Raw genomic sequence first — 27577 nt, forward strand, 5'->3', positions numbered from 1 at the left:
GGTCAGTATTAATCTTTAGGTTGTCATTGGGCCTTTACAAACCTATCGGCATGCCTGGTGATTGTTCAAGCAAAGATGCGAAGGGAAGCAGGGCTGGAAGGTGACCTCCGGCAGCGACCTGGCCTTGACCCTCCCGCGTGCGGCCGGCCAGGCAGCCCCTGCTGATGAGGAACGGCTCAGGAGCCAGGGTCAGGGTCTGGGATGGGTGATCTGGGCTGCTGCCCGCGCCTGCACTGGGCTTGTGCAGGTACCACCTGAACTCTGGGTTACGGATATCGACGCTGCGTAGACCAGGTCTCCTTCTACCCTTCCATCTGCTAAAGTGGATGTTTATTGCGAGGAAGACAGTGTCATAAGATTTTACTGCATCTCTACAGCACTTAGCCAGTAAAACCTAAACTCTGAGGCGCCATATTTGATGTAGACAAGGATTTGGCCCGATAAGACTCCCCCCGAAACTGATCTTCCAGTGAATAAGCTGCTGCTTACAAAGCCATTAGTGAGTTTCCCCGTCTGGACCAGGCCCTCAGGAGATCTATTGGGGGGTGGGGGGACTGAGATTTGTTTCTGGGGCCGTACAGGACTTCAAGGCGGCTGAGAAAGGGAACCGCTGTCCATTGTCAGCAACTTAGTCTGGGACTGAGGGATGGCTGCTGTCGTTGATAATCATGATTATGATGCTGATGCTGCTGATGGTGGTGTTTTGCTAAATTTAAAACAAAATTCTGTTTGCTTATCAAGGTTAGAAATGATTGGCATTTTCAGAAACAACAGAGAAGTTTCCTGACATCTTGTTTTCTAGGCTTGCCTGCCAGGCATGCTCCTTGGTTGGTTTTCATTTAGTTGCAAACACACCTTGTCTTTTGGTGTTTATTTTACTTTTTCTTTTAAAAATACATTTTTTTATTGGCTTTTTACAAAGAGGAAGCGAGAGGGAGAGAGAGTTAGAAACATTGATGAGAGAGAAACATCGATCAGCCTCCTCCTGCACACCCCCTACTGGGGATGTGCCCGCAACCAAGGTACATGCCCTTGACCGGAATCGAACCCGGGACCTTTCAGTCCCCAGGCCGACGCTCTATCCACTGAGCCAAACCGGCCAGGGCTATTTTACTTTTTCACGCCCTTCTCCTTCCATCTCTGAGAGACAAGCAAACCAGCCCTTCCTCTCGCCCGACACAGGGTGGCTCTGCCCGGCATCAGGCCCTGCAGGCACGGATGTTCTCCCCGCGGTACCTGTCCCAGCAGCTTCTCCACAGGGCGAGGTTCTCCCCTCAGCCCTCCATGGACAAGCTTGTGCTTCTCCTGGGGGCCCAGTGGGCATCCCAGGGGACACCTGTGGACTGTGCGGGACTGTGCATCACTGAAGGAGGCTGGCGTCCCGCTCGCTTAGGCCTGAGGCCGCCCCTCCCTAAATGCATCCTGCACATTACAGCTGACCCCCTGGGGCAGAGGCAGGGGAGAAGGAGAACCGTGAGGCCAGGCGTGCCCAGGGTGGTGAAGAGGGGTCATTCCTTTTCATTGTGCTAATATTTGCTGTAGTGGAATTGGGTAACAAGAAATTTAGAAATTTTGGGAATTTCAGCATCAGCTTTGCATTGTAGCTTTCTTGCTCATCAGGGCCCCTCCGGTTTCCTGTGTGCTATGGGGTGTGAGTACCCGCCTGAGGCCCGTGAGGGGGGCGTGCACCGTGTCTGTGGCCTGGAAGCTCCCCGGCCTGGACTCGCTGGGTAACGGGAGAGGCTGCTAAAGGCACAGCCATTGGTGAGCAGACTCCGCCTCCGGTTTGAAGCTACCGGCACCCTCGGGCGTGTCCCACGGGCCCCGGAAAGAAAGTGACACAGAAGCCAGCCCGTCGCCGGTGTGAGAGGGAACATTTAACCTCAGACGAGGGCTGGGAAGGTGCCCGGAAGTCACCGTGGAGGCTTCTCCCCCTTTGTTTCTCTCCACGGAAAACCACCTTTGGGGCCATTTCCCGTTAGACCAGCACCTAAATGAACACCTTTCTATTTAAAGACTTTCACTGTAACGCTGAGTTGGTTGTGTTGTGGGTTTGTTTTGTTTAAGACTCACAAGCTGGATGGCTGATGGCTGCCTCTCCAGGGTTTGGCCAGGTTAGGAAACACACATTATCGTCTGACAGTCTTCTAGAACACGCGTCAGGGAAGAAAGGTGGACAGTCCAGGCCACCGGCATGGGACTTCCTGGCTGGAGGAGGTTGTCGCTGTTGCCAACAATGCTGTTGGCTGCCAGCATTCTCAGGAGCCTAGTGACGGAGGGAACTGTGCTTTGAGCGGGTTAGTGTCCCTAACGCCAGGTTCAGTCTGAGTGCTGGGTCAGGACCCTCTGGTTCCTCACCCGGCCAGCTTTGCTTACCTGCTGAGTCATCTAACGCAACCCCTGCCTGCTCACGGTGCCCATGATGCATCAGGACCATGAGGATGAGGAGGCCCAGCCTTGCCTTCAGCACGTCAAGGCACAATTGAGGACACGGACGCAGAACAGAAAACGGGGTAGAACATGTGAAGGACAGTCGTGTCCATGTGCACAGGGCTTTCTGGAAGTTCAGAGCAGGGCACTTAGGTGGCGTGAGGGGCAGGGGCAGGCGTGGTCAAGGAAGGCTTCCGGAGAAGCGAGTCCTGGCCCCTTAAGGCTCCATAGAGTCAAAGTTGGCGAAGCTGGGGAAGGCATTCTAGAGTCTAGACAGACACACAGGCCCGGGACAGAACGGCGTGCTCAGGGGCAGGAAGTGGGTCAGGTCAGTGGGCTGGAGCGTGCAGCTGTGCCCAGAGAGAGGGAACATGCGGGGCCCGAGGAGCCTGCCCAGGAGCCCGGTGCACCTGCATTTCCCTCTCGGTGCCTGGTGGACAGGAGGCCCTCAGCGAATGGCTGGGAGGGAGGGGACGGCGATGGAGCGTCACTGAAGGGGCAGGCAAAGCAGCTGGTGATGAGGTTGTCTGTGAGGGCGAGGTTGCGAGAATGAGGGTCAGGATGCTGCGGTCCTCCAGCCGCGAGGCAATGGTGGTGGCCCATGATGGACCAGCAGAATGAATATATTGAAGGTAAAATGAGCAGGTACGGGGACGAGGGTGTAGCAGAGAGGAGAGGCAAGAGTAACTCAGCTTTGACTTGAACAAAAGCAACCTGAGATGGTTGCGTCTTTTTTCAGTTCCGAGCCAGTGTTAGCACGAAAACGAGTAACTGGCAGTGTCGTTCCAGAAACGACAGCAGTCTCTCTCTGATGTGGTCGCCAGTGCCCACCCGCACATCCTGGGAAGCCGGGCTTCATGGGGGAGGGCCCTGCTGCCTGGACGTTCACTGACTCGGTGTCCAGCCGGTGCCTCCTGCCGCCCCTCCCCTGGGGCTGTCACCGCGCGTCCCCGGGAGCTGCGCGGAGGCGGGCGGCGTGGTCAGAGGCTTCACAGCTGAGTGAGGTTCTGTCTGTCCCATTCAACGTCTGCTGACCACAGCGAAGTCGGACACATACGTTCCCGCTAAGCGAGCCCCACGTTCAGTGAGCAGAGTCTCCGTTAACACCATGCGGCAGGGAGTCCTGGGGAAGGTTTTCGTCTTTGGCTGATACGACTCAGCTGTCATCACCAGTTAGTACCTGGCTGCGTATCCCCCAAATACAATACAGTAGATGGGGGAGGGCCTGTAAAAGGGTCACGGTGCTCCTGCCTCGGAGGCCTTCAGCTTTGGCGCAGCGGGTTTGTGAACTCCAATGCCACGAAGGAGGAACAGCGGGCGGCGGGCAGCCTTCCGGAGAGGCGCCTTGGGGCCCAGCCTTTGGGACGAGCGTGCTGAGCGGGTGGGGAGGAGGCCTGCGGCTGAGGCAGGGCTGCCAGGTGCTCACAGGGCGCGAGGGAGGAGGGGATCGTGATCGTGTGCACGGTTCTGGGGTGTGGCAGTCAGTGCCCCTGATGGTGACCGACTCCGGGTGGACGAGGAGTGCTGAGACCAAAGGCAGACGGAAGGCAGGAGGGGCCGTCGAAAGCTCCCAGGGAGGATGACGGGTCAGGTGCGAGCGCTGGGGAGGTCTCTCTCAAAGCAGCTTAGAGGCAAAAGGGCGGCTGAGGCAGCAGGGAGCCGGTTAGAAAGCCGCTGCACAGTCTGGCAATGGGTCCAGGCGGTTCCGGATGGTGGGTGGTGGGTGGCGGGTGGCGGGTGGTGAGGGAGGCTCTAGGAGTCTGTTTCCTGGGCTTAAATAAAATAAATAACTAGCCTCCTGTTGCCCAGCCACTGCCTGGCATGACCACGCATGAGCTCCGGCCCTTGTGGCAAAGTCTTGGGTGGGTCAGCATATTCTCTAGCGTGGCAGGTCCCAGATTTGTTGGCTTTGCACTGGGCACATCGTAATCACCCAGTGAGCCCTGCCGTTGGTCTGATCTGAGGCCAGGGCTGATGCCCGAGGGCCGTGGGCTGGGCTGAGAATCGGGGCTCTTGAGCGAAGCCGGGAGGAAGCGGAGATCAGCTCGTCCACCCCCTCACCTCATCGCAGGAGCCGCGGGCCTGGGGCCTGAGGAAGAAGCCGGTGAGCACGCTGCCCCCCTTACTGACAGGCTGCTGCTGAAGCTGCTTAGGCCGTGCTTATGGGGAGCCGGGATGCAGTGTTCTCTGTGAACGCGGGGGGCTCGCCTGGCTCGCCTTTGCTCCTCAGAGGCAGCCTGGCTTCAGGTCACGAAGCAGAAGAAAGATTTGGGGGATTGGCAGGTGACTGGGCTGGGCCGGAGGGGCCCGGTGGTCTCAGAACAGAGCTTGGCAGGGCTTGGGCGGTCCAGGCTGGGCAGTGCCGGCAGCCCCGGGGCAGGAGTGCCCAGCGCCCAGCAGCGGCTCCTAAGGCCAATGCCTGCCTCCTTCGGGGGGTCCTCCTGCTTCTGTGTACGGGGCAGCGAGTACAGGCGCCCAGCACGTGAGGAGCCACAGCCAGCCACGCAGCCGGAGGCCCGGCTTCTGTCCCCTGGCAGGGCCCTGGGGGATTGACAGCTGGGACCGGCCACCTACCTCCGCCCTCTGACTGCTTCAGTGAGGCCCGCAGCTGCATTTCTGTCCGAGAGGGTACCCCCCTGCCCCCCCTCTCCCCCCCGCTCGCTGCCAACAAGCCCCATCGCGCTCCCGGCCCTGAGATGCTTCCTCAGGCCTGAGACAACCTCACGGAGTGTTTGCTCCAGGGACTTTGTGTCTCCTCAGTGGCAGTCCCGCCTTCTTCCTCCTCCGCTCTCCCCTCTCCCCCCCCCGCCCCCCACGCAGCCCCACAATTACCTTCTTCCTGTGAAAGCAAATAAGGGGTCATTTATACAGCATGTCACACGCTGATATATGTTAGAGTGAGAGAAGTCTGGGAAGGGGCCCGGGGGGGTGATGGGGGGAAGGAGGAGAAGGGTAGGAGTTCCAGGGTGCACAGGAACCGGGCTGCTATTCTAAATAGAGGCTCAGGTCAGGCCTCAGGGAGGGAGGAAGTGAGGTTTGAAACTCAAAACAGATGAGGGAGGCCCCTGTAGTAGATGTGGGGGAGGCCCCATAGTGGATGGGGGGAGGGCCCCGTAGTGGATGTGGGGAGGGCCTTTAGTAGATGGGGGAGGGCCCCGTAGTGGGTGGGAAGGACCCCTAGTGGATGGGGGAGGGCCCGTAGTGGATGGGGGGGGAGGCCCCATAATAGATGGGGGGAGGCCCCATAGTGGATGGGGGGAGGGCCCTGTAGTGGATGGTGGGGAGGCCCCGTAGTGGGTGGGAAGGGCCCGTAGTAGATGGGGGAGGCCCCTGTAGTAGATGTGGGGGAGGCCCCGTAGTGGATGGGAAGGGCCCGTAGTGGATGGGGGAGGCCCCTGTAGTAGATGTGGGGGAGGCCCCGTAGTGGGTGGGGGGAGGCCCCTGTAGTAGATGTGGGGGAGGCCCCGTAGTGGGTGGGGGGAGGCCCCTGTAGTAGATGGGGGGAGCGCGGAGGAGCAGCGAGCACAGGCCTGGAGTGGCGGGTGTGGAGACGGAGGAGGCCGGGCTGCATGGGGAGGAGGGAGGCGCTCAGACAGGGACCAGGCTGGACTGAGGCCTCCGCTCCCCTCGCTTCCTGTTCTGAAGGACAGTGTTTTCCCTAATTCATTGCAGACTGATATTTTTGTGCAATTCCAGGGAAATGAATGACTCAAAAAACAAAATTTAATATAAACATAGAAAGTAAAAGCCCAATGTGTGGTTATGAGAGGCACAGCACATTTCTCTTACCGAAGGGCCAGCGGCCGGCCAGGAAGCGCACTGCAGTTGTGGGGATGCATTGCGAGGACGTGACCTTTGCTCTAAGCGAAGGGGGAGCCGTGGAGCAGAGGACTCCCATTTCAGAGGACGGGGTGCAGGGGCCCAGGGGACGCAAGGAGACCAGCTGTGAGACCTGCATCTCACAGGCAGCAGGGATAGGGGCTCAGACCGGGTGGTGGCGGCACTGACAAAAGCCGGAGGTGTTCCGGATGGATGTTGAGTGGAGCCCACAGAATTGCCTGGCAGGCCGGATGGGGCGTGAAGGAAAGAGAAGTCCGTGGTGATGCTGAGGTTTCAGGTGGATAACACCAAAGATGAATTGCTGTCAGCGGAGGTTGGGAAGGCACCAGCTGAGATGCACAGGTGGGGGTGAGGGTGGGGGTGGGGACAGGAGTTGGATTCTGAACACATAATAATCTGGCCACTCAGTGTGTGTGTGTGTGTGTGTGTGTGTGTGTGTGTGTGTGTGTGTGTTAGAGGCCCGGTGCATGAATTAGTGCATGGGTGGGGTCCGGCCAGCCTGGCCTGGGGGAGGGGACATGGGCGGTTGGCCGGCCTGCCTGCTGGTCGAACTCCTGGTCGAGGGGACAATTTGCATATTAGCCTTTTATTATATAGGCTATACACTGAGTGGCCAGATTATTATGCGTTCAGAGATCATAATAGTCTGGCCACTCAGTGTGTTTTGAATTAGACTTGCAGCACCTAGGAGATCTGTCAGGTGAGAAATGTGTCAGCATCATGATGTCACCTGAAGGCCTGTGTCTTGAAGTGGACTCGGGGGGCTACACAGAAACCCGAGAAGCCGCCGGAGTGTGCCTTCTCACCTATGACCTTTCACCTTCCAAGACAGGGCACAGTTACTGTATGTGGAAGGGTCACAGGAAGTCAGTTTAAGAGCCTGCAGCTGTGGTTGCATCCTGATATGAAATTCTCCCCGTGCTTTAGTCCACTTTGCTCTTGAATCTAGTCACAAGTAAGAAAACAGCCTCCTAATGGCAAAGACACCAGGTCTGGTCGCCCCGAGTTCCGCGCGGCAGCTCTGCCGCTGGCGGGGATGTAAGAGCAATCTGGCCACATCATCTGCCGCCCGTTTGGGCGCCAGGCTGTTCTGGCTTCTCTGGTTACCAGTGATGGTAGAACTTACTAAACGCACCTCAGTGAAACCGAACATGTAACCGCCTTTAATACTTCACTGTCCAGGGAATAAAAGGTAAGAGGTGAGCGTATCTAGAGTTAATGAGCCCAGTTCTTTCAAATAAATGTATGTGCTCACCACATAAGATTGGAAGGTATTGCAAGAAAATTTTACACATGATTATTTCGGTGGAGACACGGAGTAGTATCTAATCTCGTGCACCTTTTGGTGTGTAATAAAAATATGTTTTACCCCCTGGGTCCCCTCCAGCCTGCCCCACCCCCCGCCAGGCCTTCACCACGCTATGGCCTGTGTCCATGGGTTATGCATATGTGCATACAAGGTCTTCGGTTGATCACCTGCCACCCACCCACCCTCCCCCTCCTTGCCTCGGAGATTCCTCAGCATGTTCTAGGCTTCCATGTCCCTGGATCCACTCGGTTCATCAGTTTATGTTGTTCATTAGATTCTACACATGAGGGAGATCATGTGACATATGTAATACTTTCAACAATAAAGACTTTTAAAAAGTAAAAGTAAAATAAAAATAAGAGTACGTTTTACTTTAATAATTAGCAACCACAATGGCCGTTTGTTAAAGGAAGTGAGCACAGCAGCCACGTGGCCCCTTTTCTCTCTGGCCCGCAGCTCACCATCTGCTACCTGGACATGCTGATGACCAGCGCGGAGCGCCGGGAGCAGCTGAGGGACCAGTACTGCTTCGACTGTGACTGCGCCCGGTGCCTGACGCAGGACAAGGTATGAGTGTGGGCCGGCCTGGAGCCCCTCCCAGGTGGTATCCAGGGATCTTGCCCAGAACCCCGCTTTTATGTCATTTGTCCACCCCTAAGTCTGCTTTTAAGTCATCAGTCCACCCCTAAGTGACCGTCACTGCGTCGGAGGAGACGGGAGTAAATACAGGGATGTACAGGGCTGCCCATGGCTCATTCCCTGGAACTGTTCTCACCACCAGCAACAGGAGGTTTAACCTCAGCACGGAGCCATGGCGCTCAGAGTCTAGAGGGAACGTAGGCACTAAACGTGTCTCACACTCAGACCTTTTGATCAAATCCAGTGTGTGTTCCTCTGTATCATCACTTCCTGTGGCCTCTGGTGCCAACACTCATGGAGAGAAGGCGTTGGTTTCACTGCCTGAGAAAGCCCAGGAGCTCATTCTGATGATGTGAACATGACCCGTGAACATGATCAGTGAACACGATCCGTTTCTTATTAAAAAGAACTTGTAGAAATAAGTGAGTCAAATGGGAAAAGGTGGACGCACTGCTAATAGTGTCCCAGGATTCCGCTCCTTAGCGTCGTCAGCCTTTTCCCTTGAAGGCACAGCGGGCTGCCCTGGGTTTCTCCCCAGACTCACCTGGACCGTCGGGCAGCAAACTCGCTTCCACCCCAGCCTTGGTTGGGGATGGGAAGGCCTTCGGATTCAGTGCCTCTTACGTGACATCCGTATGGCAGACCCTCAAAAATGTCTCAATTGTGTGCTTGTATTCTCTTAACATTGGGGACCTGTTCACTTTGGCCTATTGTTATAGTTGAAATCTGGCTAGAAGGGTATATTAGGAGAGGGCTTGGCTACAAAAAACAGATAACTGATGTTACCGGTAGCAGGTGTATTTGTCTCAAGAATTCTGGAGAATCTACAGCCCAAGACAGGAGCAACTTCTCAGCGAGCTCATCACAGGCCCAGCATCCTCCGGTCTTGCTCCTGAGCCATCCCCAGCGTGTGCCTTTTGTCCTCATGGTCTCAGCTGCCTGCTGTCCCCACCCCTACTCAGTGTGTCCAAGCTCTGGACATGGAAAAGGAGAGGCAATAAAAAGCAGAGAACAGCCCGGCTGGTGGGGCTCAGTGGTTGAGCGTTGACCTATGAACCAGGAGGTCACGGTTGGATTCCTGATCAGGGCACATGCCCAGGTTGCGGGATGGATCGATCCCCCAGTGTGGGGTGTGAAGGAGGCAGCCAGTCGATGACTCTCTCCCATCGATGTTTCTCTCCCTCTCTCTGTCTCTCTCCCTTCCTCTTTCTAAAGTTAATAATTTTTAAAGAGGCAGAGAACAAAGGGAAGCCCTCCTAGGGATTCCCACCTGCGTGTTATTGTTCAGAACCGTCTCACGTGAGAACTTGCAGCTGTGAAAGAGGTGAGGAACCTGGGTTTCACTTTCCAGCCTTTAGACTCGAGGAGGACAAGGGCGGAGGGGGCTGTGAAGGGCCTTCGGTTTCCCCCTCGGCAGTGTCCACACATCCACTGAGCCCGTCTTCTTTCCTCTCCGAACTAACAGTTTGTTTAATATTGTGTTAGGATGCTTCCGAGAAAGAGAACTAACAGGGTGTGTGTGTTTGCAGCTCTACTGCCTCGCTCTATATGTACTACGTGTGTGTGTGTGTGTGTGTGTGTGTGTGTGTTTACAGCTCTACTGCCTCACTCTATATATACGACGTGTGTGTGTGTGTGTGTGTGTGTACAGCTCTACTGCCTTGCTCTATATATACTACATACGTGTGTGTGTGTGTGTGTGTGTGTGTGTGTGTGTTATGCAGCCATTAAAAAATGAATCTTGCCATTTGTCATGACATGGGTGGACCTTGAGGGCATTATGCTAAGCGAAGTGAGTGGGACGGAGAAGGACAGATACTGTGTGTGAGACAGGAGAGTGGGGCTGATGGTCTTAGGGAAGGTCCTTCCAGCTCTGCTGTCTCATGTTCCTCTGAGATGTTTCCTAGTGACAGTGCGCGGGGGAAGTGTTCAGAGGAGAATGTAAACTTGTTCTCAGTTAGCTCATCAGTTATAAGTTTCTATTTACATGAAATTTTATTCTGATTAGCAATATAAAGATCCCTTCCGAAATCTCCATGCTGCGGATCTGCTTTGACCACATAACAGAAGTAAATTCAGCCCAGTGCATTCCCAAACGATCGTAAACTCACAGTGAGTTCAGTCCGAAGCAAATTTACTTTCAGGCTTGTTTTCCTGCTTTTCTTGGAACCTAGAAACTTCATCTTAACCGGTCTCCATCATGCAGTGTGTGTGAGGTGCCGTGTGCGCCTGTGACTGGCCTGCCGTGTGCCCCGTTTCAGGGAGGCCAGAGGCTTTCAATAGTGGGTGTGATTTACGTGTGTGGGTTAGTTGTCATTTGTAATCAGCAGCTGCTTAATTTTGGGGGGAAGTAAAATTTACCTTCTGACGGAGGTTTGGGAATGATTTGGCTTCTCCTGTGGCTGCTCTGGTCAAAATACAAGGCAATAGAAGCAGGACAGACCCAATGGATTGAGTGTTTCCGTAAGTTGTGGGTCATACGTAGCATGCTTTCTGGGTGTCACATGTTTTGTTGCAAAAAAAAAAAACACCCAAAAACCCATACTTCCTTCCCATGACACTTTTTCTTCCTAAATCCTGGCACCGTGTCTTCTAAAACAGTGTCCTTTGATTTAGCCACAGCCCTGTTGCCTCACTCCTCGATGGAGTTGCCCCTGATGGGTCACCGGGCCCCCAGTTTCTTCCCTGTCATCCATCCCGCACTCTTATGATGCTTCTTTAAATGCCACTGTTTCCGTGCCAGATGTCCACAGTGTTGGGCAGTATCTCTAGTCTTCAGGGCCAGCGTTGGGCTCTTACCTTGGCATCCGCTGTCCTCCAAAGTCACACCCCCATGGTCCAGCTGCCTGAGTCTCTTGTCTCTGTACTTCCTTTCCTCTTCTCTTGGCTCTTCTCTTCCTTTACATAAACTTTTTATCTAATTACTAGAGGCCCATTGCACGATATTCCTGCAATAATAGGTCTTCCTTCCCCTGGCTTTGCTCCCGGCCACCCGGGAGCCTGCAAGTCCCCGCTCCCGGCCAGAGCACTGCTCCTGTAGCTACCTCCGCCGCCCCCCCTCTCACTCATAGCAGGCATCCTGCCCCTCCCAACTGCTCCGTGCCTGCATATGCAAATTAACCCGCCATCGGCAGGTTAATTTGCAAAGCACTCCTGATTGGCTGTGGGCGTAGCGGAGGTATGGTCAATTTACATGTTTGTCTATTATTAGGTAAGATACCCTTTTCCCCACCCCATAGATTCTAAAGGGGCCTACAGGCACACACGCACACATAATCACACACACATAGTACACAGTGTGTAATGATTTGTGGAATAAGAGTGACCATAAGTAAGCTAAAAGCAGGTCAGTACCCAGAATGCGCGCCATGTGATTTCATATACAAGACGTGAATCACAGATGTGCTCCCCCTTTCGCAGCGGCCATCGCTAAGAGACTGATTTCACAACTGGCACAGCCGCTCCTGGCACCGAGGCCTGCGGCTCGCAGGTCCCCTGAGGTTGATGGCCAACGTTCTTATCGGAACTCTACAGCAATTTAAATGGCTAATTTCCTTAATATCCCTCCATGTGGCTGCTTGGCATAATTTCAAATTAGAACGTAACAAAAGAAGTAATAAAAAGGGTGAAGAAATATGTCATCTAAGTTCTTATCTCACTGAGGATTTGCTTCATTCCGAGAATATAGACTATCTGGAACAGGGGTGGGGAACGTCCGGCCCGCGGGCCGTATAAGGCCCGCAAAATCACTTGGTCTGGCCCTGCCGAGGCATTAGGGGTGAGTTAGTTAAATGTTTCACCAGATGCAGCAGGCTGACGTTTAAGCTGATACTGTTGTTTGGCCCTCGAATGATGTTGTAAATATCCAAATGGCCCTGGCAGAAAAGTTTCCCCACATCCATGTTATTTGTCGTGGTCTTTTAAGTTTTTTATTTTAATTGTTACTAAAGCGATACACGTGTGCAGTTTGAAAAGTCAAAGTACTGGACCCAGAAGAAACGTAATCAGCCGCCTTGCTCTGCTTCCGCCCACGTCCTGCTCCCCGTGGTCAGCACGTGGCTTCTGGTGTTTATTCCATGTTTCCCAGAAATAACGCGCCCTTAAATCATGTCCCAGGGGAGGTTTTGCTGTTGAGTTTGTTTAATGACTGTTTTTTCATTTCCCAGATTTCAGATTCACTTTGTACCTGTTTCTCTTTCATAACGTGGTATTCACTCCAACATGTGCCTCTCTGTTGTTTATTTTCTGAGCATCCTCATTACACGTGTTTTAATACACGTGTGTGTGTGTGTGTGTGTGTGTGTGTGTGTGTGTGTGTGTGTGGCACTGGCTACCAGTCACCACCATAGTTGATTTTACTCAGACCAGGTTCTGATGGTTGATTTTTGCTGGTTATCTCCTTAGCGCTGCATTTCACTGAGTGTGTGAGAGTCTGGAACAGCAGGCCCGTGTTTAGCTCGTTGGGGTTTTGTTTTGTTCCTTTCTCTCTCCATGTGCTCATCCCTCCAGCCGGGAGCTTTGCACTTGCCTCTCCCAGGCCTGTCAGGCCCAGCTCAGAACCCGGACTCAGCGGCGTTGGCACCTGCTGCACCCGGTGCTGTGGAGGCTGCGCCAGGTCCGGTTGCTAGGTGACGGGCATCCTGGCTCTCTCTGCCTCTGCCTTCGGCCTCCCCAGGCCCACAGCTCCCTGTGACGGTTTAGCTCAGGGAACAGGTGTCTTCAGCCTCTGATTTGTAAACAGGAGCTCCCCACCCCCGGCTTCAGGCTTTAGCTCACCCTCCTCCCCTCCCCTCCCCTCTACGGAGCATTTCAGTCCCCGGTAACCCTTGAAACGGAACTGAAACCGACTCCGCTCCCAGACCTGAGGCCCCGCGTGCTCCGCTCGCTGCTTCCCATTGCTGCTCCGTGTCTGGTCCGGGGAGATGTGTGTCTTGTATGTTGGCCTCGTAAAGCTGCTGCTACTTGGTTCCTCTTTATAGTTCACGTCTCGGTGCTCTGGGTCTCGAGCCGGGGGAGCACTCCGAAGTCTGAGCTGACAGCATCTTGGCTGGAAGTCTGTGGTGCTTGCAGGCTCAGAGGTGAGAATTCAGGTGTTTGGAGCCAAAGGAACACGTGCGGATGAGCAGCGACCTGATTCTCCGAGCGCTCCAGGCCCGTGTGCCCCTCCCCCGGGCCCGGCCTGTCTGAGCGCAGGAATCGGCGTCTTCTTTTCTCCCAGGACCTGCTGTGGGGGGAGCTGAGCCACGAGCCACTCGGAAAACTGTGTGGTCAGTGGCTCTGGCGGGGGAGCCCGAGTAAGTTCTCATTCCCTGATGCTGTGATTCTGAGCCCACTGTCCCAAGCAGGGCTCATTATTGTCTTTGGCAGTTATTTCAGTTTCTTGTCCCAGACCCTCCGGTGGAGCATGGAATTCCCTTTCTTTGATCCTGCTGAGGTCCCGCACTCTGTGAGCGAGGGGCCCCGGGGTAGCCAGCGTCCTGCGAACAGAGGACGGGGGCCCCAGGGTAGCCAGCATTCTGCTGATGGAGGACGAAGCCCCGGGGTAGCCAGCGTCCTGCCGAGAGAGGCGGAGCCCCGGGGTAGCCAGCGTCCTGCCAAGAGAGGACGGGGCCCTGGGGTAGCCAGCATCCTGCCGATGGAGGACAGGGCCCTGGGGTAGCCAGCATCCTGCCAAGAGAGGACGGGGCCCTGGGGTAGCCAGCATCCTGCCGATGGAGGACAGGGCCCTGGGGTAGCCAGCATCCTGCCGATGGAGGACAGGGCCCTGGGGTAGCCAGCGTCCTGCCAAGAGAGGACGGGGCCCTGGGGTAGCCAGCGTCCTGCTGAGAGAGAGGGCGGGGCCCTGGGGTAGCCAGCATCCTGCCGAGAGAGGAAAGAGCCCTGGGGTAGCCAGCGTCCTGCCTAGAGAGGACGGAGCCCTGGGATAGCCAGCGTCCTGCTGAGAAAGAGGGCGGGCCAGCACTGGGGGAGCTGCCTCAGTTCCCCTCATCCCCACACGCGCTGCCCCTCAGCCAGCCGTGAACTTGGGGACAGGAGGCGGGATTGAGCCAAAGGAAGGAACGATGCTTTCCGAAGAAGGAATGAAAGCACACCGGGTTAAAGCCGTAGTCCAAGGAATGAGCGTTCGTTCTGTGCCCAAGAAGAGGCTTTTATGGTAACTCGAGTCGACTTGAAATACAAGCAGTTGCTTACTCCAGGCAGTGAGGAAGCCAGGCTTGCGTTCTGCCCCTTCCTCGGTTTTGTTAAGTTGATTGTCCGCAGAAAGGCCTCCTGGTGGGTGGGGCCCGCTGCTCTGGGCTGTTGTCTGGATCAGGTTTTGGCCGTCTAGGCAGAATGAGTTTCCTGCGCCCGTCTTGTCATCAAAACCCAATTCCCTCATCTTCAGGGAGATGAGGGCGATTTGGCAGGGGATTGAAGAAGCCCCCTCCTCTGAGAGAGAGAGAAAGACAGAGAGAGAGAGAGAGAGAGAGAGAGAGAGAGAGAGAGAGAGAGAGAAGGAAAGAGAGACAGACAAACAGAGACAAAGAGAGAAAGAGAGGAGTTTTTAATAGTCACATCACTGTGTGTTCCCCATGTCTTGCTTCCCCAACAACCGGAAGAGTGGGTCTCCCTGGGGAGAGCGCAGTGCTGGCTGTCATTCATGTCAAAGCGAGAAAGGAAGTTACTGACTGCATAGGCACCGCCCCCCATCGGCGGCGGCGTTGCCGTGAAACACCGGGAGGCTCCTGGGCCGGGACAGGAACAGTGAAGCCTTGAGTCACCCGGGCTCTGCGCGCACATCCCGGGACGTGGGCTTCCGTGCTGCCTTCTCCCCGGGACAGGCAGCCCGCTCCCACACTCTTCATGGGGCTCTGGTTGGCCCACAGGTGCCCCCCGGGTCAGAAGAGGGGCTTTGCACGCTGCGTGGAGACATGGCTCCCATCTCACCACCTTTCCGTTCTGGCACAAAGTGCCTTCCTCTGGCTTTGGGTCACCAGAAGCTCTGGCTGGGACAGATGCAGTGAGGCGGCTGCTGGGGCGCCGAGCGTGTTTCCCGTGTCCCAGGCACAGCCCCCGGCCAGCGCGTGGCGTAGTGTGCACGGAGGGCGGCTGACGGAGGTGACCTTCCTCGGGGAAAGAGGTTACGGCACCTGCTAATGCTTGGGGCCCTTGTGTGATCTCTGCTGGTTCACACGCCCCCTCCCGTTTCATCTCCACGGCCTTCTGAGGGTGTGGAGTAAGGTCACGGGGCTTTCAGCTTCACATCTGTGTTCTTAACTCCTCCGTTACGCTGTCTCTATCCTCCTATATAATAAAAGGCTAATATGCGGATCGACTGAACAGCGGAATGACCGGTCACTGTGACGCAATTTAATAGCATTCCTAACAGCAATGAATGGGAGTTCCAATTACTCCATGTCCTTGATTTTGTCTGTTTTGCTCAACGCTCAATGCAGGAGCTTCCCCCTGGTGGTCAGTATGCTCCCACGGGGGAGCACTGCAGTGGCAGGAGCCTCTCCTGCCTCCCTGGCAGCGCTAATGTGGGAGCGGGCCTACACCGGCAGTCAGACATCCCCTGAGGCTCCCAGACTGTGAGAGGGTGCAGGCTGGGCTGAGGGACCCCGCCCACTGCCCGAGTGCATAAATTTCGTGCACTGGGCCTCGAGTAATTTTATAAATAAGACTAGAGGCCTGGTGCACAAAATTCGTGCATAGGTGGGGGGGTGTGTCCCTCAGCCCAGCCTGCACCCTCTCCAATCTGGAACCCCTCGAGGGATGTTCGACTGCCCATGATCGGGCCTAAACGGGCAGTTGGACATCCCTCTCATGATCCAGGACTGCTGGCTCCGAACCACTCGCCTGCCTGCCTTCCTGATTGCCCTTAACTGCTTCTGCCTGCCAGCCTGATCACCCCCTAACCCAGTGATGGGCAACCTTTTGAGCTTGGTGTGTCAAACTTCACCAAAAAACTGAGCATAACTCGGGTAGTGTGTCACTTTGAGGAAAAAACATTATTTCGCAAATGTTTCATCCTCAGGAGCAGCAAATGTTTCATCGTGTCATCAGAAATGGCTATGCATGTCAGTGCTGACACGCGTGTCATAGGTTTGCCATCACTGTCCTAACCACTCTCCTGCCAGCCTGATCGACGCCTAACTGCTCCCCTGCCGGCCCGATTGCCCCTAACTGCCCTCCCCTGCAGACCTGGTCACCCCCAACTGTCCTCCCCTACTGGCCTGGGTCTCCCCCAACTGCCCTTCCTTGCATGCCTGGTTCCCCCAACTGCCCTCCCTTGCAGGCTTGTCCCCCCCCCCCCCCCCCAACTGCCTCCCCTGCAGGCCTGGTCCCCCTGAACTTATCTCCCCTGCTGGCCTGGTCTCCCCGAACTGCCCTCCCCTGCCGGCCTGGTCCCCCACAACTGCCCTCTCCTGTCGGCCTGGTCGCCCCTAACTGCTCTCCCCTGCAGGCCTGGGTCCCCCCCAACTGCCCTCCCCTGCAGGCCTGATCACCCACAACTGCCCTCCCCTGCAGGCCTGATCACCCACAACTGTCCTCCCCTGCCGGCCACCTTGTAGCGGCCATCTTGTGCCCACATGGAAGCAGCCATCTTTGACCACATGGGGGTGGCCATCTTGTGTCTTGGAGTGATGGTCAATTTGCATATTACTCTTTTATTAGATAGGATACATTTTTCCCATCTTACTATTTAAATGTTGACATATAATTTGCATTTGGTAAAATTTACTCTCTTGAGTGTACAGTTCTGTGAGCTTTGACAAATGCATGCATTAGGCCACCACCACCACCCCAAGACACAGAATCGTCCATCACCCCCAAGTTCCTTCCCACTGCGATGTAGTCAAGCCCTACCCCCAACTTCCAGCCCTGCTAACCCTGATCTGCTTTCTGTCCCTATAGCTTTACCTTTTCCAGAATGCCACGGAAATTGTTCCAAACTCACTTGATTCTGTCTTCCTTCACTTGGCGTGCTGCATTTGGTACTCAGCCGTGCTCTTTTTCCACAGATTGATGAATATGTACTCTGGGTGTTTGGTTCCTTTTTGCTGCCAGGCAGTGTTCTGTATCCCGTTTGTTTATCCATTCACCAATTGAGGGCATTTAGTTCCTTTCCAGGTTTTGGTGGTTACCAATATTCGTTTACATACAGGTTTTTGTGTGAAGATAAATTTTCATTTCACCTAAGAGTTGGAGAATTGCTGGGTTGTATGGCAAATCTATGTTTGGCTTTATGAGAAATTAGCACTGTTTTCCTAAGTGGTTGTACCATTTTGAATTCCTAACAGCAATGAGTGAGAGTTCCAATTACTCCATGGCCTTGATTTTGTCAGTTTTGCTTTTGTTTTGTTTGTCTTTTTATCATTCCAATAGATGTGTGGTGATATCACATTGTGGTTTAATTTTCATTTCCTAATGAATATTGATGTATTTTTTTCATGGGCTTAATGTACCATCTGTATATCTTATTTGGTGATATAATTGTTCAAATCGTTTGCCTATTTTAAAAATTAGATATTTTCTTCATTTTGAGTTTTGAGGGTTCTTTATTCTTCTGTGTACAAGTCTTTCATCAGATATGTGTCTACACATTTTTTTCTCTGTGGCTTGTCTTTATTCTCTTGACAGAGTCTTTTAAGAGCAGACGTTTTAACATTTGATGTAATACAATTTTCAATATTTATTTCTTATGGATCAATCTTTTGATGCCACGTGTAAGAAATCTTTGCCAAATCCAAGAGAATAAAGATTTTTCTTTCATGTTTTCTATCAGTGGTTTTATAGTTTTAGGCTTTACATTTAGATCTGTGATCCATTTGGAGTTTCTTGGATTTGGTACAGGTTCGTTTTTTTGCCTGTGACCGCCCCATTACCGGAGCGCCATTGGTGGGATCAGTATCTTCTCTGCGGCAGGAGGAGATGATAGAAAGGGCAGAATTAGACATGGAGGCCGGTCCTGTTCCTGAGCATCTGCTGTAACGGGTGACCCTAGCAGAGACCCGGTCTGAGGGGGCAGCCGGGCCGCTGGTACCGTGGGAGAGCGCACGCGTGGGTCCGACGTCCGGCACTGCTGCTCACAAGCCATCCCACATGGGCAGCTCCCCCCTCAGTGGGGTTTGTCCTGGGAAATGAGAATGTTCTGACCTGGCCAGGCTGCTCCGAGGGGCCGTTATTGCTGGTGATCGACGAGCACAGGCCCTGCGGGAAAGCCCAGCAGGCCCAGCGCCCCCTTTCCCGGCCCTCGCTGGCCAGGCCCCTGAGATGCTCCCATCGTCTTCCTGCGCCAGCGCTCAGTCACCTCTGCCTCCCGCCCCTCTTGTCCTCGGGCCTCCTGTGTGCTCCCCGCGGTCACCGTGTTGGGGTGGTGGGTGCTTTTCACCCGCTTTCCTCCAGGGTGTCCCCCTCTCTCAGCCTGGCTCTCCCCTCCCCGCCCCCCGGCCGAGAAGTGAGCTCGCCATGGTTGAGACTTTGGGGTGTGTGACTGCCCATTGTCCCTGCGCATGCTGCTGTTCCTCCTGCAGTTCCTGACGTTGCTGTACTGAGGGGGGTGGGGGCGCCCCCTATAGAGGTGTGGGGTGGGGGCTGTGCTAGGGAGGGGGCTTCAGGCTGAGGAGACAGCAAAGGCAGCGTGCCTGGCCCTGCCCGGCGTGGCATGCGGGTGTTTCTCCCGCCCCCGATCCCGGGCAGAGTGGAGGCCCCCGGACCCCCTCTCTCCTCGCGCTCTCCACATGAGATGCCGCCTCCTGTAGGGGTGGCCGCGCAGGGACTGCTCGCTCTGCCAGCAGGACCACACGGGCCTCTTGCTCACAATGAGCAGAAGCAGTGAGATGCAGGGACCACTCCACACAGGTTCCCTCCCCATTGCTCCTCATTCATGGGGGTGCAGGGACGGCCCCCTCTCCTCAGCCCTGAGCCCGGACACAGGCCCCTGGGGGGCCACAGCCCTGCAGTGGCAACAGGAAGGATGTCCCCAAAGCCGGGGGGTGTCGGGGGGGGGGGGACAGCAGGTACAGTCAGTTCAGTGTGACAGTTACCTCATGGGCGCCTGCTTGAAGGGCAGTGGGCGCAGAGGAGGGAAAATGCCTCTAGTCAGTCAGGGAAGACTTTCCAGTGGAGGAGGCACTGACCCGAGGTGGAGAGGCTGCATGTGCAGGCGTGTCAGTGGGCTGGGTGCGGAGGGAGCGCTTTAGCTTGGCCGCTGTGAAGCACCGGGGTTTGCGGAGTGTGGTGCTGAGGGGACGGTATGTGGTTCCGTGTTCCTGGAGGACACGGGCGGGGGGGGGGTTGTGATGGGGAGAGGGGCTGGTCTGCTGGGCAGAGTCTGGGTTTTCGCCAGGGAGGGGAGGGAAGCCACTGAAGAAAGTGAAGGTGGGCTTTTGACCAGCAACGGCCGGAAAAATAAACTGGCAAGGGCAGAAACAAGTCAGAAACTGTTATTCCACAAGGAAGGAGAACCCCAAATTCCAAAACAGCCGGCCAGTGTGGCTCAGTGGGGAGTGTCGGCCTATGAACCAGGCGATCCCTGTTCTGTCCTGGGTTACAGGCTGGATCCCCTGTAGGGGGCGTGCAGGAGGCGGCTGATCAATGACTCTCTCTCATCAGTGATGTTTCTATCTCTCTCTCTCCCTCTTCCTCCTCTATGACATCAATTTTTAAAAAATTCTGGAAACAAGCCGTGAACTTGTTCACCTCTGAAGAAGGGCTTGGTGAGAGCTGCTTCTGTGTGTCCTTGGCGGCCTCTCTCCCGCCCCCACTTAGAATGGGTGCTGTTGGGTCCAATTAATACCTGGGGTGTGGCAAATGGTTTGCTTCAAACACTCTGCTTGCAGCCGGCTTCTGGGTGGCCGATGAAAGCTGAGGCGTTTGCTGATAGTCATGGCGAGGAGCGGCGTGGCTGTTCTCCGAGTCACTGTCCACCCTGAGTGACTGGGACCCGCAGTCAGGACGGGGGTTGCTTCATTTGCAGATTCAGCAACTCTTCTCTTGCTTTCCCGTTAGTTATTGCCAAGTCATTGCAGACCCGAGAACCGCACAAAGTAAGGAGCGAAGTGGGCTTTCTCTGTGGCTTGTTTAGATAGTAAACTGAATCCTAGAATTATTAAAGCATTGATAATGCTTTCCTGTCTATAAAATTAAAATTCAAAAGCTGCAGCTAAAGGCCCATAAAAACATTTGTCTGTGCCTTTGCAATAAACCCCTCTATGCAATAAATTTACTTATCCTTAACTGAGAATCATCTTGGTAGTTTCAGAATTTAGTCAATTTTTGGCATTTTCCAATGCCTTATGCTAATTTCCTTATTTAATGTATATCTTAAAATGGAACACATAAAGTAGCAGCCAATTAATTAAGTTTTCTACAACTGAAGTAAAAACATGTTCATTATTTCTAAACAATTAGGCGGCATCCAGCATGGGGGCGCTCCTCCGTGGGGATGACAAAACAGCCTCCTTTGACATAAAAATGCATATCTACTTTTTCCAACTGCTTCCTGGTACGAATGAGGTCAATTAAAATAATTGTAACAGTCATGAATACGAACCTCCTTAATTTCATACCATTGTCTTTCAGCTCAACAGAGACTCAGAGCAATGCTCTCCTGGGCCTTTTAAAAAAGCATTGACTTTAGAGAGAGGAAGGGAGAGAGAGAGAGAAGCATAGATTTGTCGTCCCACTTATTTACGCCTTCATTGGTTGATTCCTGTATGCGCCCTGAGGGATGGAGCTGCATCCTTGGCATATCGGGGCGATCGATGCTCTAACCAGCTGAGCTCCACTGAGCTACCCGGCCAGGCCATGCCTGAGCTCTATTTCTGAAGCCGTAGTTCACGCTGCCCAGCAGGCCTGTGACTTCAAAAGGGCCAAGGAGGACCTCTGAGTGCAGGAGAAGCACCATGGAAAATAGGCTCACAAGTAAGGGAGACGCGGAGGGCTCAGGCCTCAGCCCAGAAGCGCACCCAGGCTGGGGCGTGCGCTTCTGAGTCTCCACTCAGCTCCGTAGTCTTCATCACAGGCTGTGGGGTAGGTGTCCTGACCTCTGACCTTCTCCTGTGAAAGGCTTGGTGGCGTTTCCTCTGGGGCGTCATATGAGAACAGGGTCGTTCCCCTCTGTCTGATCGCCGCCTTCCCAAGAGCCTCCTTGTCCTTGGTCCTCAAGTTCTGCAACCCTTGGACTTAGATAAATCCCTGGACTAAGTTCCATACTTTGGGGTTAAAGAATTTCACACGTTTTACTACAAAACATGCTTTTACCTGTAAAAATAGATTTTTTTTAAAAATCACCCATTCTGGGTTTGGGCCATTTTTATCTTTTTCTGTTGGTTCCTGTGGCAGACATTTGCTGAGTACCTGCTGTGTGCGCAAAGGCCTAGGTCCGTGGTCGGCAAACTGTGGCTCGTGAGCCACATGCGGCTCTTTGGCCCCTTGAGTGTGGCTCTTCCACAAAATACCACGGCCTGGGCGAGTCTATTTTGAAGAAGTGGTGTTAGAAGAAGTTTAAGTTTAAAAAATTTGGCTCTCAAAAGAAATTTCAATCGTTGTACTGTTGATATTTGGCTCTGTTGACTAATGAGTTTGCCGACCACTGGCCTAGGTGAAGACCTGGTAACTGAAGTCCCTGAAAAGCAAGCAAAAATGAGAAAAGGCTAAACTACTAGGTTTGTGCTTAAATTCTTACAGCATTGGCCCACCTACGTGTTGTGGGATTCTCGGTGTCCATGGATAAAGGCACAGGGTGGGAGTGGTCAGAAAGAAGTAATACTTCTCCCCAGACCCCTTAGCATGAGCACCCCAAGAAGAAACACATTATTATACAGGAAATAACGTTTACTGCTTGACTGCAGTCCCAACATGTTTTGTTTTCATTTTTATTTTTTTAAGCCTCACAGTGGAAGTCAGAGAGTTTAAAAATGAAGGAAAGGTGGTAGACGGTTCTTCACCCCAAAGTAAGTGGCGAATAGCCACGTCCTTACAGGGTGGCCTGGGCTTCACGTTCTTCGGGTGGTTTCAGGGCTTGAACAAGACACTCCTGTCACGTGTGTTTAGTTGCCCCTCTGTCGTCCTGCTGGGAGCCTGCTGCGATGCTATCTGGATTTTCCCGAGGTAACTGGACACCACTGTATAGTTTGGAAAAAGTAAACTTTCCATAATGCTCTTGGTTTGTTATCTAGTTACCAAGTGAAGAGCAGAAGGGTTTTTAACATTAACAGCAGACCTTCAAGGGCTTGTGTATACCCTCTTTGCATTTGTCATTCCAGACCATAAAGATTGGACAGACAGGTTTAACCTTTTGCACTCGGATGTCGAGATTAAAATTACTCTTTGAATGTATCAACAATTTTAAATATAAAAAATCCAAATAAATAAGTTTGTATGAAAAGAAACTCCAGTTTTTTATTCTACTGCCGCGCTTTGTAAAATCTGGGGTATTTAAAAAATTAAATCCCGAGTAGAATAAAGGAATCGAGAAAAAAGCAAGCAAGTGCAAAGGGTTAAATGCCAAATCACTAATATTAACAATGACAGGCAATTGCTGGGTATAAGCCTCTCTCCCTGGCAATAACAGTGCTGCTATATGAGCAATTAGAGAAGCACAACCCCCTTCCTCATAAAGTATGTGCTCTTGAAAACAGTTTGTCCCTTTATTGATGGAGCTCTTCATGCTGCTGTGAGCTCATCTCAGGAATTTTTACCCAGGAAAATCGCTGCTCCTGCCACCTAGCCTTTCAGTTAAGCATGCTTTGCTATTGTTACCAGCGACGAGGGCTCCCGGTTCTTGAGTTCAGCGGAGAAAGAATTCAGAGCCAAGAACTCTAGCACGAGAGGAAGTCTGTTTAGTATGCAAAGCCAAAGGACGCTCGGAGAGAGGATTCGAGGGGGCTGTTCGGAGAGCTGCCGTGGCCTCTTACAAAGAGTCTCAGAGGCAGAAGAAGTGAGCCAGTTGGGCTGCGTGGCCTCAGGAAACAAGTTCCAGAGGCAAAAGAAGGGCCCTTGGAGGCAGGTTCAGGGATTAGCCCAGGACACGCTGCCACTGCCCGCTGCTCCCCTGGTTGCAAGTCTTGGGGACCCTTAGACTTAGGAGAAAGAAAGTTAAGGTACATTCCTGAAGAGAGAATGTGCCGGCGTGCTCTAGAGAGAGAGTGCACTCTGGGTTCTTTGCCTTAAGCCAGTGGTCGGCAAACCGCGGCTTGCGAGACACATGCGGCTCTGTTGACTAATGAGTTTGCCGACCACTGCCTTAAGCGTTTTTCTCTGTTTTCTAAAGGCAGGGATTTTAGGGGAGTGAGAACTCCTGAAAAGGGGAAGATCCCAATAGCACATTCATCAGCTTTCCAGGTGTTTTCTTTAATATGCTGATTCATCAAATGAGCAAATAGGGTCAGGTCACGGTCTGCTGATCGGTCAGTGCCAGGAGAATGGGTCATTGGTCATTGTATCTGGTCCTGATGCCAGCCATGGTGTCGATTGGTCTGGTTTTGCTGCTTTTCTGGGCCTACAACGGAGGCCTAGATGTTATCGCTAAACTCTGTCTCTGGTCAGTAGACCCAGGGCTTTGTTCCTGAGATTATTTGATGCTGATCAGAACCTCATTGTCCCGAGGGCTTGATGCTTAAGGGAGTGGTCATGCATGGGACAAGGAGGCAGGCGAGCCAGGTGCTGGAGGAGGCCAGTCTGAACCAGCCCTCTGTCTCAGCCTCCCCACTCCACTTGCCCAGGAGTTCTCGTAGCTTCTTGCTACCCTGCCTCACAATAAGATGAATCATTTATTTTTTTTAATTTTTGACACTGTTACAGATGTCTCTCATTTCCTACCCCCTGTCCTCCTCCTGGCCTTCACCACACTGTTGTCTGTCCACGGGCTATGCATGTAAGTTCTTTGGCTAATTTTTGTCAATTTAAACATTTTGTTTCAACAGAAGATAGATCATTATTAACTGGTATAATGTAGTGTCTCCCAAAATACATACACGTCATAGAAATTAGTTAACTTCCTCGTTCTCTTGCCAACCAGACGTGTCACTAAATAAGAGTTGGAACCCAAGGGGACTCCAGTGCATTTACTGATTTATCTTAAGTCATTTAGTTGTTGACTCGAGACTGTATTACACATTTCCCAAACTTCATTCTTTTTCATCTCTATATTTTCCCCTTTTCTACCTATGGTATGATTAGTAGGTATGGTTGACGTAGAAAAAAGCTGTATATATTTAACGTATACAACTCAATGAGGTTGGAGATAAGACCACACCCCCTGAAATCATCACCCAAAATGACACATTCCTTTCTGGCTGTTGCAGTAGCGTGAGGTGTGGGTGGGCTCTCTCTCAGATGGGAGAAAGGTTTGATGATGGAGAGAGCTGAGAACACATACGATTGGCAGGGGCTTTTGTTGTTGAACACCTGGGGGAGGCGTGGGGCAGCTGCGTGGGGCAGCAGGGGCTGAGTTCATAGACCCAACCAGTGCAGCCCGCCAGCTGCCAGGATGGCTGACAGCACGCGCCCCTCTTTCTGTCCCGCAGTAACTCTGTCATCCTCGCTGTTTCCCCAGCACGTGCCCTCTTGCCTGGGTTGCCTGTTTCTACCCGCTGCTCACGAGGGACCTCTCAGCAACCCCTACTTACGTGGAAGGGGAGACCCAGGCTCCCTGACCAGGCCTCAGCCCCGTGTGGGCTCCCGCTCCCCTTCCCAGTCCCAGCTCAGTGTCTCGGCTGGAGCAGGCCAGGTGGGTGCTGCTCGGACCTGTGCCTCGGCTCCTCGCCTGAGCCAGTCTTCCCGGAGCGTGTGCTTCCGGCTCCTGCTCATTCCTCAGCCCTCGGTGCAGCCCCCTCCCAGAGGGCCACGTGGCCCCCTGTGAAAACCAGCGCCCCTCCCTGGTCATGGTCTCCTCCCTCTTTATCGCCATTACAGCACCGTTACCTATTTGTATTCACCTGCTTGCTTCCTGGTTAAGAGGCTTGTTTTCTGTTGTGTCTTCATGGTATATAATGACTACAGCACTTAACAAATTTGCATGAACAAATAAGTGAATAAATACCTTTACTTGCCTAGCACTACGTTCCGTGTGCACTGAGTCACAGAAGTCAGGTGACTTGGCCCTTATTCTGGTGCCCTCCTCCACAGACACGCACTCCCAAGTCACGCCTTCTTTTTAAAAAAACCTTTATTGTTGAAAGCTTTACGTATGTCCCCCTTTTCCCCTCATCAACCCCCTCTAGCCACCCCACCCCCTGCCCTCACCACCCCACTGTCTGCGTCCATGCCACGTCACCCCTTCTTAACCTCCCTTCCTCCCCGTCTCTGTCCCAAAGGCCACTCCTTATTTGGGCTCCTGGCATCTCTTCTGGGCTGTGAGCATCTGCCTGCCTGGTCGTCCTGCCTCCGGCCCCTCCACCTGCCGGCGTATGTCCACATGGATATTTAACATCACGGACTGAACCTGAAACCCTGCAGGGGTCCATGTCGCACACACAGGACCACATCCACCTTCCATGGAGGCTGCTCTTCACCGCATCTCTAACCTTTCCTTGCTCCCCTTTCCCTCCGTTAACTGCAGCCCAGCCTCGCGTTTGCAGGTCTGTGGACACATTCTGACGTAGGTCCCTAAATGAGACCCCCCCACACCTGGTACAAATAGCCTCCACGCAGACACAGGAGGCAAGAGAGGACGGGGTGCCGCCACCCTCCCGCCACCTCCCGAACCAGGAAAACGGCCACGTGGCTCTGTCCCCTCCCAGGCCCTGTGCTGTCTGCCCTCCTGCTCCTCGCGCTGGTCCCTCCTGCTTGTCTGCTCTTGGCCGACACCTCCCCAGCCTTCCCGCTCAGGCATCTTCTCCAGGACGCGTCCCTCAGCCGGGATGGGCAAAGGCCCTCTCTCTCTGCTGCCATAGACCCAGGCGCGCCCTCCACGCCCCCCTCGCTCTCCCCACCCCTCATCAATGCCTCTCTCTACTGTACATCTGGGATATGTTGGCAGGTGTTGAACTGAAGACGTCTGAGGGCACATTGTTACTCATAGCTGTGGACTGGGTCTCTCGTGTCCGTTATAAAGCAAAAGCAGAGAACGGGTGGTGCCATTGTAGACGCAGCAGACAAGGGAGAAGGCCTCGCCCGTTAGGAACTTGTCGCAGATCTTCACGGTGCGGCATGGGAAGCGACAGTGATCACAGAGATGGGAGGCGATGACGGGGCAGCGAGGCCAGGGCTTCGGTCCCGCCTGTGCGTTAGAGCAACTGGGCCGATCGTAAAGAATGCAGACACCTGCTCGCCCCCGAGAGCCTCTGCCGTCGCTGGCCCAGGTGGGACCTATGTTTAGTCAGCTGTCAGGTGACTCTAAGTGTATACCCACTGAGCAGGCCCTGCCAGCAGGGAAGAGAAGCTGGAGGGACAGCAAGCCTGGGTTTGAAGGAGAGGTGGAGACTTCAGTTTCCCTAAAGCACGTCTGGCCTGGATGGGGTGTGGGGCGGGTGTGGGAGTGTCTGGGGTACCTGTGTGTGCGTTATTGCTCGGGTGAGGAGGAAGTTGCATGCTAAAGCCTCCCAGAGTGAATTAAAGCCTCTGATATATTTTTTAAAATAGGCGTATCCCTAATAGTTCAGCTCCCACTGGGGATCAGGACAGGTTTTCTCATGTTAAAGAGATCTCTGAAGTTCTTTCTACTGCCGTGCAGAGTAAGGAAGAGCTCCACGTTGTTGACTTGCAGAAAGGAAACCCGTGCCCAGTCTAATGGATGCTGCGCATTTACTAACACTGGAATCTTCCTTCTAAGCACTCAAGAAAGTCAGATCGTGAAATGAATGTCACGGGACAGTGTTTCAGGTTCGGGGATTAGGTTGTGATCAGGGAGAGGTGTACCTTTGTCCCCCGAATCAGGAGGTAGTGGCTTTATAAGTCCTCGGCGGCTGGCTTCATGGCATTTCTGGGAGCAAGAAGCATGAGGAGAGAGGGCGGGGCCATCTTGCAGCCCCTGGTGCCGTTTTGGAACCCGGGATTTGATGAGGACCCATCAGACACCAGCGCACAGAACCCGTACCTGTGCTGTTGGGGGCAGATCTGAGATTCGGTGCTGCCACCACGCCAGGTCCTCATGCAAGATGCCCGTGGCCCAGCGGCTCAGTGAGCAGCCCACCAGCGGGAGCCTTCTGAGTGTACTGGGCACACATTTCCAGTTCTCCCCGTGGCTTCCGTGAGCTGGCCTGCCCTCCCTGTACACCCCTCTCCTCCTGCTCAGTGCGGACACCTCGGACCATCATCTGGAAATGTTTATGCGGCTCCACCAGACCTCTGTCTGAAGGCTCTGTAACAGCGCTGCATATTTGGTTTATGAGATGGATACAAGAGAATGGGGGGGCGGGCAGCCTGCCAGAC

General features: G+C 53.8%; 1 protein-coding gene across 1 annotated transcript in view; it reads left to right on the top strand.

Moving 5' to 3' along the window:
- SMYD3 (SET and MYND domain containing 3) overlaps window positions 1-27577 on the top strand; it is a 519877-nt gene that overhangs the window by 420925 nt on the left and 71375 nt on the right. Inside the window, exon 8 of the mRNA XM_079763811.1 lies at window positions 8036-8146. Coding sequence (XP_079619937.1) covers window positions 8036-8146 — 111 coding nt within the window. The remainder of the gene's footprint in view (window positions 1-8035; window positions 8147-27577) is intronic.

This window comes from Cnephaeus nilssonii (genome assembly GCF_951640355.1).
Source record: "Cnephaeus nilssonii genome assembly, chromosome: 23".
Taxonomy (NCBI): domain Eukaryota; kingdom Metazoa; phylum Chordata; class Mammalia; order Chiroptera; family Vespertilionidae; genus Cnephaeus; species Cnephaeus nilssonii.